Raw genomic sequence first — 13,325 nt, forward strand, 5'->3', positions numbered from 1 at the left:
GTGAAGTGCTGGTGGTATGTCCCACCTCTGTATTTATAGGTCTTGCTTTCTTAAGGTGGGTGATGTCATTTCTGTTTTTTTTAATTGAGGGTAGATAGGATCTAAATCAATGCCTTTATGCTGTGGTTCAGTTCACCGAGCTGGAAGTTTTTGTTGCAAACGTTTCGTCCCCTGTCTAAGTGACATCCTCAGTGCTTGGGAGCCTCCTGTGAAGCACTTCTGTGGTGTTTCCTCCAGCATTTATAGTGGCCTGTCCCTGCCGCTTCCGGTTGTCAGTTTCAGCTGTCCGCTGTAGTGGCCGGTATATTGGGTCCAGGTCGATGTGTTTGTTGATGGAGTTTGTGGATGAGTGCCATGCTTCTAGGAATTCCCTGGCTGTTCTTTGTTTCGCATGCCCTATAATGGTAGTGTTGTCCCAGTCAAATTCATGTTGCTTGTCGTCTGCGTGTGTGGCACCTAGCCAGGGGACGAAACGTTTGCAACAAAAACTTCCAGCTCGGCGAACAGAACCACAGCAACGAGCACCCGAGCTACAAATCTTCTCACAAACTTTCAATGCCTTTATTGATGGGGTTCTGGTTAAAATGCCATGCCCCTAAAAGTTCTTGTGTGTATCTTTGGTTTGCCTGTCCTAGGATGTGTGTGTTGCCCCAGTCAAAGTGGCATCCTTCTTTGTCTATATGTATGGAAACTAGTGATAGTGGGTCCTGTTTTTGGTGGCTAGTTGGTGTTCATGTATCCTGGTGGCAAGTTTCCTGCTTGTTTGTGTTTTTTTACAGTTATTGCATGGTATCTTGTAAATGACATGAGTTTTGCTGGCAGTATCAAAGGATCTTTTAGGTTCATTAGTTGCTGCGTAAGTGTGTTGGTAGGTTTGTGGCGTACCATGATGCCAACGAGTCTGAGTAGTCTGGATGTTATTTCTGATGTACCTTTGATGCAAGTTAAAGTGGCTATGGTTTTTAGTTACATTGTGCCCGCTAATTTAGGTTTGTTTCTGACGAATCGGCATATTGTGTTTATTGGGTATTCGCTTTTCTTGAAAACATAGTATAGATATTTTTCTTCTGCTTTTTGTAGTTCTTGGGTGCTGCAGTGTGATATAGTTCATTGAAATAATGTCTTGATGCAGCTCCATTTGTGGGTGTTGGGATTGTTGCTTCTGAAGTTAAGTATTTGGTCTGTGTTTGTTGATTTTCTGTAGATGCTGGTTTGAAGCTCTCCTTTAACTGTATTAACTGGATCAAAATTTAAAAGATAACATAAAGTTACTCTATTAAAGGGAAGCATTGTGAACTGTGAGGAGGTTAGTGATAGACTTAAGAGGACTTAGGTTGGTGGAATAGACAGACATGTAGGTGGCAAAGGGAGAAAAGGAAAAGACCATAGAAGATAAACAATGATTCCTGATAAACATCAATTTTCCTGCTCCTTGGATGCTGCCTGACCTGCTGTGCTTTTCCAGCACCACTCTAATCTTGACTCTGATCTCCAGCATCTGCAGTCTTCACTTTCACCTGGTACAATTGTAAGATGAGTGCAGCAACAAAGATTTGAATTATATGTACACAAATCATTGAAGGGGACAGAGGAGGTTAAGAAAGTCATTAATAAAACAGATGGGACTTTGGGTATTATAAAGAGAGGCAAACACGACAAAAGTAAGCAGCACTTTTAAAAGACTCTGGTTCAGCCTCAGCTGGAGTATTGTGTTTCGTTTGGAAGGTCCTCTAGAAGATTGCAGGAATAGACAGATTTTCTGTTAAGGGGAGGTTGCGAGGGTTGGATTGTACTCATTGGAGTTCAGGAGGTGACCTTACTGAAACATGGAAGATTCCGAAGGAAATTGACAGAGTAGATGCTAAACAATTATTTCCTATTGTGAGACAATCTAAGAACAAGAAGGCATAATCGCAGAGTAAGAGGTGCCCATTTAAAACAGGAATGAGGAGGAATTTCATTTTTAAAATTCATTCAAAGGATGTGGATTTCGCTGTTCGGTCAGTATTTGTTGCCCATACCTTGCTGCCTCGAGCTGCCTTCTTGAACCATTGCAGTCCATTTGGTTTTGGTAGACTACAGAACTGAACAACATTGCAGAAAAGTAATGTATTTCCAAGCAAGGATGGTGGGAATCTTGGAAGGGCATTTGGGGGTGGTGGTATTCCCATGTACCAGCTGCCTTTGTCATTCTAGATGGTTATAGTCGTGTGTTTGGAAGGTACTATGTAAGAATCCTTGGTGACTTCCTGCAGTGCATCTTCTCTCAGAATTCTTTACTTCCTGAGGGCTGCAGAGACTGGGTTGCGGAGTATATTCAAGGCTGTGATCAACAGATTTTATACTGGTATGAGAATGGAACATTATGCTGAAAAGCAGGAATGTGGAGGTGGGAATGATCAGATCAGTCATAATCTTATTGAACAGCAGAATTGACTCAATGGATTGTACACGCATGAGAAATTTCAGTTACATGAATAGATTTGTGAAGTAGCAATTATTCCCTTTGGAGAACGGGAGGTTGTGGAGATTTGATAGCACTATACAAAATAGCAAAGGGTAAGGACACGTTCAACAAGTATATCATATGCCCATGGGGTGAAGTGTCAAGAGCCAGAGAACACAGATTTAGGGTGAGTGGCATAGAGATCTAAAGTAAGTCAAAGAGCTCCTGTATTTCAGTGCAGCGTATTGCTGGGATCTGGAATGCGCTGCCTGACAGTATAGTGGAGGTGCATTTAATCATGACATTCAAATTGGAATTGTACAGTTAACTGAGGAGAAAACATTTTCAGGGTTACCAGAGGTAAACTGAGGGAGGAGGGCTAGTTGACTCGATCATCTTAAAAGCTGGTTTTTCGATAGCAGCTGTTCAACGTTCTAGCACTCACATCTCCTGCAGACACATCTTTTACTTCTTTATTTGTCCCATTACCACTTGCCTTGTCTCTGCCCCACCAACACTTCTGCTGTTTGATGCCTCCCAAGTTCCACCCTACCACAGATCTGCCCTTTAATCTTTGTTCTGCATTTCACCTCCTTAAAGACTATTATATTTTTAAATGTTTTCTGTTCTGATGCGAGACCTGCAACATTAACTCTGTTACTCTCTTCCTGCTTAACCTGCTAAATATTTCCAGCATTTTATGCTTTCAGTTCAGATTTCCAGCATCCTTGGTATTTTGTGTTTGAATTTCTGAATTTAAAAATTCAAGTATCAAGGAGAGGTAGCAAAAAGTGCAGAGGGCAGAAAGCTACCGGGTGATCTAACTGAGGTGTTTACGTTGGTTAAAGAATTTCGCTGGCAAGAGAGAGGAATTGTTGCCTCTGGCAGAAAAATTAGAAAACAGGTAAGAGCAGACATAATTTTAAAATTAAAGCTAGGCCTTTCAGAGGACAATATCAGGAAGCACTTGTTTGTAAAAAGGAATAATGAAAATTTGAAACCTTTTAGCCAAGAAGGCTATTCAAAGGATTAACTTAAAAACATCAAACTCAGATTGACAGAGTGTTATTGGGTATGCTGTACTCAGGTCTACACAAGCAGATGTTTAAATACAGATTAACCATAACAGAAATGCAGAAAAAATTCAAGAAGTTGTATGGCCTACTCTGGTTTCTCAATCTTATTTATGGACTTAAATTGCGGTTTTAGAGAAAGGCATTGTATACTAGAATAGGATGGCACAGTGGCTCAGTGGTTAGCACTGCTGCCTCACAGCACCAGGGACCCAGGATCGATTCCAGCCTCGGGTGACTGTCTGTGTAGAATTTGCACGTTCTCCCTGTGTCTGCGTGGGTTTCCTCTGGCTGCTCCAGTTTCATCCAACAATACAAAGATGTGCATGTTCAGTGAATTGGCCATGGAAAATTGTCCCATTGTGTTCAGGGATGTGCAGGTTAGGAGCATTAGTTAGGGGAATGGGTCGGGGGGTTACTCTTTGGACGGTTGGTGTGGGCTGAAGGGCCTGTTTCCACATTAGGGGTTCTATGAGAAGAGGCACATTGGAGCCATGAATTAGTTTCAATTTAATTCATTATCTTATTTAATTATTTGGAAGGTAATTCACTTTCCAGAATGCTAAGATTAGTGCATGAAGAAACAACATTGATTAGTTTAGAATTATAGAAGTTAGGATATTTAGCCCTACTATACCAAGGCCAATTCGTTAGTTGTCTTCTGTAAAATTTCTCTCGCTATTCCCCAGACATTGCTACACGCAAACATAGCATGAACAAGCATAAGTGCTGCAGTACCAAATTATCTTTTCCTACTTTGCTACTATAGGTCATAAATATAACTAAATATGGACTATGCCAGACTTTTAAAGATCTGGATATATTGTGGCTTGATCTTGACATATTTGAATAGCAATCTCAGATAGAAAGAAGGAAAAGAAAGGATAACTACCGTATATTCTCTGGTATCGATTTGCTGAAATATCACCCCAACATGGGTGATGCCATTTTTCTTAGCAAAACCTTGCACTATTTTTTCTGCTTCAGTCACCCGACCTTGAGCAATCAGCCATCTTGGAGATTCAGGTATAAGCCTAAAAAAAACGATATAAAAGTCAGCAGTAGTAATGGTGCAACAAGGTGAGGCTACTGCCTGCCCTATTAGCATACCTGATTACTCTTGCTAAATTCCTGGAAAACTAGATAAATACATAAGTGGGATGGATACAGAACTTTGTGCCGATTGAGTTGTGTGATGGGCAGTGAGAGGATTTTCTTAATGAAGCATAAACGCCAGCACAGTCTAGATATGCCAAACAGCCTATCCGTGCGCTGTATTTTCTGAGTAGCTACGCAATTTCTTCAGAAAATGCCAGTGAGTCCACCAATCGCACTGCACCTCCTTCCTCACCCTTTCATCCTCAAGGATCACTAGGACAGAAATGGAGATATTCGAGTCAATGTCTTAGAGGAGGATAGGAAAATAGTAACCCTGTCAAATCACATTTGCTCAGCCACGTTTCTATGTCAGGCCTGAGTCAAGACTGACTTTAAATAAGTGACTTTTAGTCTCTCCACTGTTTAAATTAATTTTTGCAATTCATATTCTCATTTTGTGACAAACAGATGGCATCATGCCAATGAAGAGCTTTGTGGCTGCATTATGCCACAACAAATAAACCTGGACCTGGACCTGACCATTCTATCAACCTTAGATCAGTACCTGCAAAGAGACTCCATTGGAGAGTATGGCCAGCACACTGTGTGCCAATCTCTTAACAACATACAGGTTTAAGTCTACACTGCAGAACAGATGATGTTCACAGACAAGGCAATAGCTATAAGCTTCCTGTAATACATAACACAGACTTACATGGGATCTCTGGCATAGAAACAAGCTATTGATCCAACCAGTCAGTGCTGGCATCTATCCTCAACTTAAGCCTCCTGTCTTTCCTCATCTAAAACTATCAGAATAACTCTCATTTCGTGAGTTCGGAAGAAGGGTCATTGGATTTAAAACTTTAACTCTGATTTCCCTCCAGAGATATTGTCAAATCTTCTGAGCTTTTCCAGCAATTACTGTTTTTATTTCTGGTTTCCAGCATCCGCAGTTCTTTTGGTTTTTATTAACTTTCTTCTTCTTTCACTCTCACACCCTTGTTTAATCTTTATCTGCATCTATACTATTCATTTTAACTCTGTGCTAGTCTGTTTCTCTTCCTGACCCTCCTGAGTAAAGAAATTACTTCTGAATTCCCTTCTTGGTGGCTGTCTTATATTGATGGATTCAAGTTGTGTTCTTTTCCACAAGTGTCAACATTCTCTCCTTACCTACACTATTCAAAATGTATTAGGTGTCTATTAGGTCACCTGAAAAACATCCCTTTCTGATATGTGAATCTCCATAACCTTAGTATCTCTATTGTGAATTATTCAGTTCTCACCATAATTTTTTAAAATGATATGGTGGTCAGAACTGTATGCTCCAGGTTTGGTTACTGAGAAAATCCTCTCTCAACTGCGGAGAGAAAACTGAGTTAATGTTTCAAGCCAAGAGAACCTTCTTCAGAACAGGTTGTGAAGCCGGGTCACTGGAGTTGCAACGTTAATTCTGTTTTCTCTTCATAGATGCTGCCAGACTTGCTGAGGTTCTTCAGCCATTTCTGCTATCGTTTTGCTTCAGATCTCCAACATCCACTGTCCTTTGTTTAATTTTGGTCATCCGGAAACCCAAATAAGATGCTGGGGGCCTAGGTCAATTCCTCCATGGCAGATTTGAGCTTGATTTTTAAAAAACAAAAATCAGGAACTAAGAGTCCTGATAACCTTGAAACCACTGCCATCTCTAAGGTAATTAAGAATGGGCAATAAATTATGGCCTATCTAGTGATGCGCACATCAAATCGTTGTAAACGCTTTCCTTAAAAAAGTGTGCCCATATTTCATGGGACTTAAAGGAAGAGTAGCCATTCAGCCCTGCCATTCAATATAGCCAATCTGAATGTAATCCCAACTCCATAACTCTCAGTCAACCAAAAATACTCGAACATATTCAAACCCTGCCTCCAATGCTTTCTGCGCAAGTGAATTGTGCAGACTAACAACTCACTGAGAGCTAAAAGTTCTCCTCACTTCCATTTCACTTCTCATTCTTCAACCTATCTAACCACGCCTCATAAGATAACCTGTTCGTCCATGAAACTCTTTTGCTTCTGCCACATCATATTCTATCTTAAACAGGCATAATAGCATTCATATAGTCTGTATTCCTTTACAAACTAGCAGAAACAGTAGGTCTCACCACAGACGATGGATCTTCCAATCTCTGCTCTCTCATTCCAAGTGGTGGAAGCTAAAGACTGGAACAAGAGAGTAAATGGAGAGCAAGGTGCCAATCTACAGGTTTGTCAGGCATTTATTTTTTCTTGATTGCATTCCCTCATGCCATTCCTCCTACTAAAAAGTATGTAAACTTTACTACTCAGCAACCCTCTCAAACCTCTATTTTTGTTTTCCTGTAGATGGGCCAGAGTCGAAGAGTGTGATGCTGGAAAAGCACAACCGGTCAGGCAGCATCCAAGGAACAGAAGAGTCAACATTTTGAGCATAAGCTCTTCATCAGGAAGGTGAAGGAGTTTCATCAATGAAAAGATCATGCTCTTCCTGATGAACAGCTTATACTTGACACTCCGACTCTCTTGCTCCTCAGATGCTGCCTGACTGGCTGTGCTTTTCCAGCATCACACTCTTCAACTCTGATCTCCAGCATCTGCAGTCCTCACTTTCTTCTTGTAGATTTGCCAGACCAAGAGAAAATCACAGGAGTTGAAACACTCTGTTCTACTGCTGAGGTTTCATTTAACACTTGAAATTTGTTGCTCATCCTATTAAGTTAGGCAATTTTCAGATATCCATCATGCCTTCCTGAAATAGACATTGGGTCTCTGAATATGTTCTTGAGATTGGCAATTCAGAGAAGAAGGAAATACCTCATTCAGGTCTTCCAGCCACAGGTGTAAACCAACAATGGAATTTCACAAGGAATCAACAATTCTTCTTCTAGTTCCACAATACTCCCAAGGGCTTGTTGTGATCACAATGACCCCCTCCTGCTGTCCTTAGCCATCACCCCTGCCCTTGGGTTTAGCCCCAGTGCTTCTGGTAGTGAGGCACAAATAGAAAAAATTTATTTGTGAAAGACTTTGAGAGATACAATTGATCGTGTCACGTCCTATGAACCATTAACAAATAAATCAAGAAGTCATTGTCAGTGGACCCTGGCACAAAATCTGCTCCTGAGCAATTTACACCATTCTTTTCCTCAGCAGATGTCTAAGGAGGAAGTAGCCAATTCACTATCTTGGTGACATAGTCTTGGTGACCACTTGGTGAGCTACCAAACATACATATGCACCATGACCAAGACTTCCAATTCATAAATATCACCTAATTTCATCTCTGCTCCAACTCATCTACTTATCCATGTTCTTGTTACCTCCAACCTTAACAAACCCAATATGCTCCTTTTTCTTTTCCCACCTTCCTACTGACACAAACTTATATTCATCCAATGCCTGATGCACAACAAGTCCTATCACCATAACTCACTGATCCACTTTGGCTCCTGTTAAGCTTAAAAATGTCTTAAGATTTTTAGATTCTCATTTCTACCCAGGCCAGATGCACTACAGATAGTCTCCCAATGCCTTCCAAACCTCTTTGTCTCTTTGCCTCTCTTTGTCTCTTCCTCCTTGACATCATCTTTAAAACCTACCTCTTTGACCAGGTTTAGCCACCTCAGTATAAACATATCTGTTTAATGTCAGCTTTTGCTTCATGACATTCCTTTTTCCTACTTGGGATGTTTTATTGCATTAATGGTTACATGATAGAAATATAAGTTGTTACTATTCATAACAGCTAAATGTAAGTAACTCACCACCAAAAAGGAATATATAGAATCTCTGGGAGGGTCAAAGCTAGCAGTAACATCCTCCAATCCCGGATATAATATGCAAAGACTGGCAGAATAATGTAGCCTACAGCGTAAAACATACAAACACCAAGTGTCGAGTAAGCAGTCCTCTCAGCTTTACCAAGGAGTTCAGTTCCTGGTCAGTGAAGGAAAGAAAAGAATTTAAATTAGGTGATAATCAGTAATCAAAACCATGATTATTTGTTGCAAATGTATATGTGGAAGTTCCAGAAATTTAACTTCAAGACATAATTTTACTTTCAATATTCACAGTTATAATGACAGTGCCCATAGCTCGTGAATTAGTTTTTATAAATGTTGCACTAAGCAGATTTGAAGGAAACCTCCAGAGAATTTGCAAGCAATGGTAAAATTATGTTCTATGTGGTAAAATTGGACAATATCTTTCTGCTTGTACAGGTGAACAATGGGGATATCTATGTTTTCTGGCAGCATGGTCTGTTGCTCTCTCAAAAACAAGCATTCGGTACCTGGGCGCTTCCCCCCACTTCACCTGATGAAGGAGCAGCACCCAAAGGCTTGTGATTTGAAATAAATTTATAACCTGGTGTTATGTAACTTCTGACTTTGTCTACCCCAGTCCAACACTGGCACCTCCACATCATAACTTTCTAGAAGATGAGCTTTCTCTGTGAGCAGTATTGACCTGTTGACATCGAGGAGTGGTGATGAGCCAGTAGACAGGGGCCCATGGACAGAGTTCATAGCGTCATAGCTTCTCTTCCAGACATTGTGGTCGACAAATGACTGAGGTTCATCTGCTTTCCAGTTCAGTCTAATGTCTTATATCTCTCTAAGCTTGCACGGCAGAGTCCCATGAATGCTACAGTAATTATTATGTGTGGATAGTGAGAAATTGTTATCAAGGTAAACTCTACAGAGTCCATGTTTCTCCCCGAGTAGTTTCCAGATTACCTCATTGATTCAATCAAATCAATCGCAACTTTTATGAGTGTTAGGTCCAAGGGCCTTCAAGACACTATATCCCTGAAAGTCCATTCTTACCAAACACAGGCAACTTTCCCAGTTTTCTATGAGAGATTTCTTTATGGCTGTTTGAGCCTCAGGTCAAAGGGCTGAATTATATGCTGAGGTTGGGCTCTCTGAACCTCTTTTGAAATATTAGACACAAGCCTGCTTCTGCACAGCATACTTGCATTCATTACTTTCATTTTTCAAGTGGTGGCCCATTCGTTAATATGAAGCAGGACTTCCCTTTGTCTCCAGAAAATGTTGGCCAAGTGGAGGGCAACAGCTCTGCTCACTCACACAGGGTCAAACAAGAGCTGGCACTGCAGGACGAGACCTTCAGCAATGGACCAAGGACATTGAGCAAAGGCCAAATTCCTCTGAGGCCAGACTGATAGGTCCCTTATGGAAAAAGTTGGGGGTAAAACACTGGACAAGGTAGGAGAGAGGCTGGACTTGTGGAGTCAAAAATGGTAGCATTATCTGATTGGCATAGGTGGCCTGGAAATGAGTCACTCCTCTGCTTTACTGACCAGCAGCTCAGGGCGTTAAGTCTTTCGGGCTACAAAGCTGGATCCTGCTGCCATTTATATTGGAACAAGTTGAGGCTCTTTACTGGGCACACATTTCCAACTTCAGGGCCTCAATTGCACTACATGTGTGGCCCACTCATTGCTTCCTTTAAAATCATGGTCAGGAGACACTTGTGGTGTAGTGGCAGTGTCCCTACCTCTTGCACCATGAGGCATGACTTCAAGTCCCATCTGCCCCAATGGTGTGTCATAACATCTCAGAACACGTTGACTGGAAATTATCTAAAATCATGATTGGGACATGGGGACAGTAATGACAAAGCTGTCAAAACCATGGTCACCTAATTTACAGGTCCAGTCACCTGTTTTCTTGTTTCTGATTGGATCATAAAGTTCTGCCCAGGGAAACCAGCCCATGAAGCACCAGAACACAGAAGGTAACTAAGCACAATGCCAGACATTGCACCAAGGTGCTCTCAGTTCAGAATTCTGAAAGCAAACTATTGTAAAATCTAGAATGCACATTTTACAAGGTGTCATGCCAGTTATTTTTGGGATAATTGCTGATCTTCATCTGCTTGGTTACAGAGAAGGAACAGTTATGAGGTAGTCAGCTACGTCATGGAAGGAAGTCCCAGTGATAGATCCAAGCTCCAAGACAGATGGGGAACAGGAATTATCAGTGCATGGAAGAGGAAAGGAATTACTCAGAAAATGTTCTATTCAATGATTTGTTGCCTTATAACCAACAGCACTGCTCAACCTTCACCTTCTTCATCATCCAGGCCATTGGTCTTGCTCTTGCAGCTGTTGATGTTCCCCCAGTGTGGCAGCTTCAATAGTAATCACAACGGCATCCCCATGTTTTTGAAGAGTATGGCCACCAGTGTTATAAAACTGTGTAATTGCAGTGAAACAGCAACTCTGCAATAGCTTTAAGATTGAGCTATTCATGCTTTTCTATAGTATAGGTGTAGTGTGGGTGGAATATAGTTATATATGACCTCAACCTGACAAAAATCAAGCAAAATGGCTCTGAAAGTTTTAATCGCCTAAACCCATCATGTCCACAAATTTAGCAGAATAGCATGAAGATCACCTTAACCAGTCTATCAGTTTCTAGATTCTTCCTGTCAGCTGGAAGGCTCAAGGAGTGATTGGCCCTATCACATTCCCAAAGGATCCTAATTCAGTTTGCCAACACTAATTGAATAAATGCCCGGAGATTAAATCATGTGACATTTAGCCATGTGGCATTGGTCAATATTCAGTCATGTTTGTCATAGCTGAGTGTGTTAGTGCTCTAATACTCTTGAGGTAATATGTTGTGGTACACAAGAAGCTATTAAAATCCAGTATACAATTTGGAAGTGTTTTGGAAATATGTTAATTTTAATATGAGTGATAAACCATAAGATTGTACAAATTACCTGGAAATATCATTTACTCAATGCAGAATTTAAAGAGCTACTTTACCTTTGATTTACTAGTGGTGCATGTGTTAAAAAATGAATTTTATTTTAAATTTGCTTTGAACTTTTGGTGGTTGTTACCCTACACCTTTGAGGGATTCGTTAGTGTTGTTTTAATACTTATTTAAAGGAATATAAAAATAACTGGTTTTAGAATGTTAAAGTGTGCGAGAAAAGAATATTGTAAATGGTGTCTGGTTCTACAACTCAGATTAATGTATTTCATAAGTACATTTAATAGACACAGTGATGAATTTGGAGCACAGAGTATTTTGGTGCATCAGTCGAATCAGATTGCATATTATTAGAGTTAGAATGATGATTTTAATTGCCAGATAAAAATCTGCAGGTTGCCACAATTGAAATTATTTCAAGTAGAAACCTGGAATTTCATCATAACTACTCTTCCATCAGAGTTACTATGGTGACAGAGGAGAAACTATGAGGATAGCTTGTCCATTGCCTGAAGTGAGATGAAGGCCTGGCAGTAGAGGACTGATAGCTGGAGCTGCAAAGATTTGACTGCATGGAAGCAGGTGCCATTTTATTGAACTTTTGCATCAGGGAAGAGTAATAGGAATAGGATCTCTCTTTTTTTGAGTTCAGGCTGCACCCATGGGAAAACTACAAGGAGTAAGAGGAGATGCTTTAATTGATGGTGCCAGGCTAGATGTTGGGGGTTTTGATGCATACAATGATGTACTGGATCTGCCAACTTTTGTACATCCTGATTAGATGCTACAGCCACTTTGCCAAGGAATGAACTCTCCACATCTTATTCAAAAGGATGTATTGCAATTAGGGAAAAGTGGATAGACTCCAGCCATTTTTATCACATGGAGCACAACATTCCATAAATATTTTGAGTTTTAAATTTCGTTCTGAATGTTTCTGCTAACAGGTCAAAATTGTTAGATTAGCACTCTTGGATGTACTTGCTAAAACACAGTAATGCGTACTGTCAAATGGCACAATCAACATTTCTGTCAACACATTTTATTGTTAATAAATCAAAAGCACTCAGAAAACAAACAAATACTTACTGTTCTTAAAGTATCAATAAAATTATTTGTGATAAAAGTCAGAGTGTTCCCACTTTCAGTTATTTTAATCAACCTGTTACAGATATGAAAGACACAGCCCTGGGGCAGGTGACACTTGAACTCAGGTCATTACCTCTGTGCCCAAGACCCTTATGGACACTTGTAGCTTACACTAAATGAAATTGCTGTTTGTACTCCCATTGTTGGTAACTCTGTGTCCAGTAGAATTGGATTTGTTGGCCATCCATGGAGACCGAAAACCCACTAACAAATATTGAAAGGAATTAAAAAAGCTGCTGGAACACAAAAGACAGACATTGTTCGCCGTACATGGTTATCAGATTTGTTCTGATGGAGCTAGGGTAAACCAGTGAATGCGATCTACTTGGACTTCCAAAAGCTTTCCATGAGGTCCCACAATAGAGATTAGCATTTATAACTGAAGTGCATGCGATTGGGGGTAGTGTATTGACATAGACAGAGAATTGGTTATCAGACAGGAAACAGAGTAGGAAAAAGCTGGTCATTTTCAGCTCCTGGTGGTTTACCTCAGGAATCAGTTCTTGGACCCTAGCTATCCACAATGTATATTAATGATTTAGATGACAGAACTAAATGTAACATCTCCAAGTTTGCAAGATGGTAAACTGTGAGAAAGATGCAGAGATGCTTCAGTGTGAATTGGACAAGATGATTGCATAAATGCATGGCAGATGAAGTATAATGCAGGTAAACATGGGGTTACCCACTTTGTTAGTAAAAACAGGAAGGCAGATATAGACTGGGGGGAAAAAAAGAGGTGCAATGAGACCTGGTGTCCTTGTACACCAGTCACTGAAAATAAGCATGT

General features: G+C 40.5%; 1 protein-coding gene across 4 annotated transcripts in view; it reads right to left on the minus strand.

Annotated features, from left to right (window-relative positions):
• Positions 1-13,325, minus strand: part of LOC122557630 (organic cation/carnitine transporter 2-like) — a 178,126-nt gene that overhangs the window by 83,530 nt on the left and 81,271 nt on the right. For all 4 annotated transcript variants that reach the window (XR_015750936.1, XM_043705422.2, XM_043705427.2 and 1 more), the window contains exons 4-5: positions 8,402-8,573; positions 4,412-4,553 (exon numbers count right to left, since the gene is read on the minus strand). Coding sequence is in view for 3 of the 4 variants with exons in the window: in XM_043705422.2 (XP_043561357.1) it covers positions 4,412-4,553; positions 8,402-8,573 (314 nt within the window). In the remaining variant the exon portion in view is untranslated. The remainder of the gene's footprint in view (positions 1-4,411; positions 4,554-8,401; positions 8,574-13,325) is intronic.

This window comes from Chiloscyllium plagiosum, unplaced genomic scaffold (assembly GCF_037043375.1).
Source record: "Chiloscyllium plagiosum isolate Xiang-an unplaced genomic scaffold, Cpla_swu_hap1 HiC_scaffold_2, whole genome shotgun sequence".
Classification (NCBI taxonomy): Eukaryota; Metazoa; Chordata; class Chondrichthyes; order Orectolobiformes; family Hemiscylliidae; genus Chiloscyllium; species Chiloscyllium plagiosum.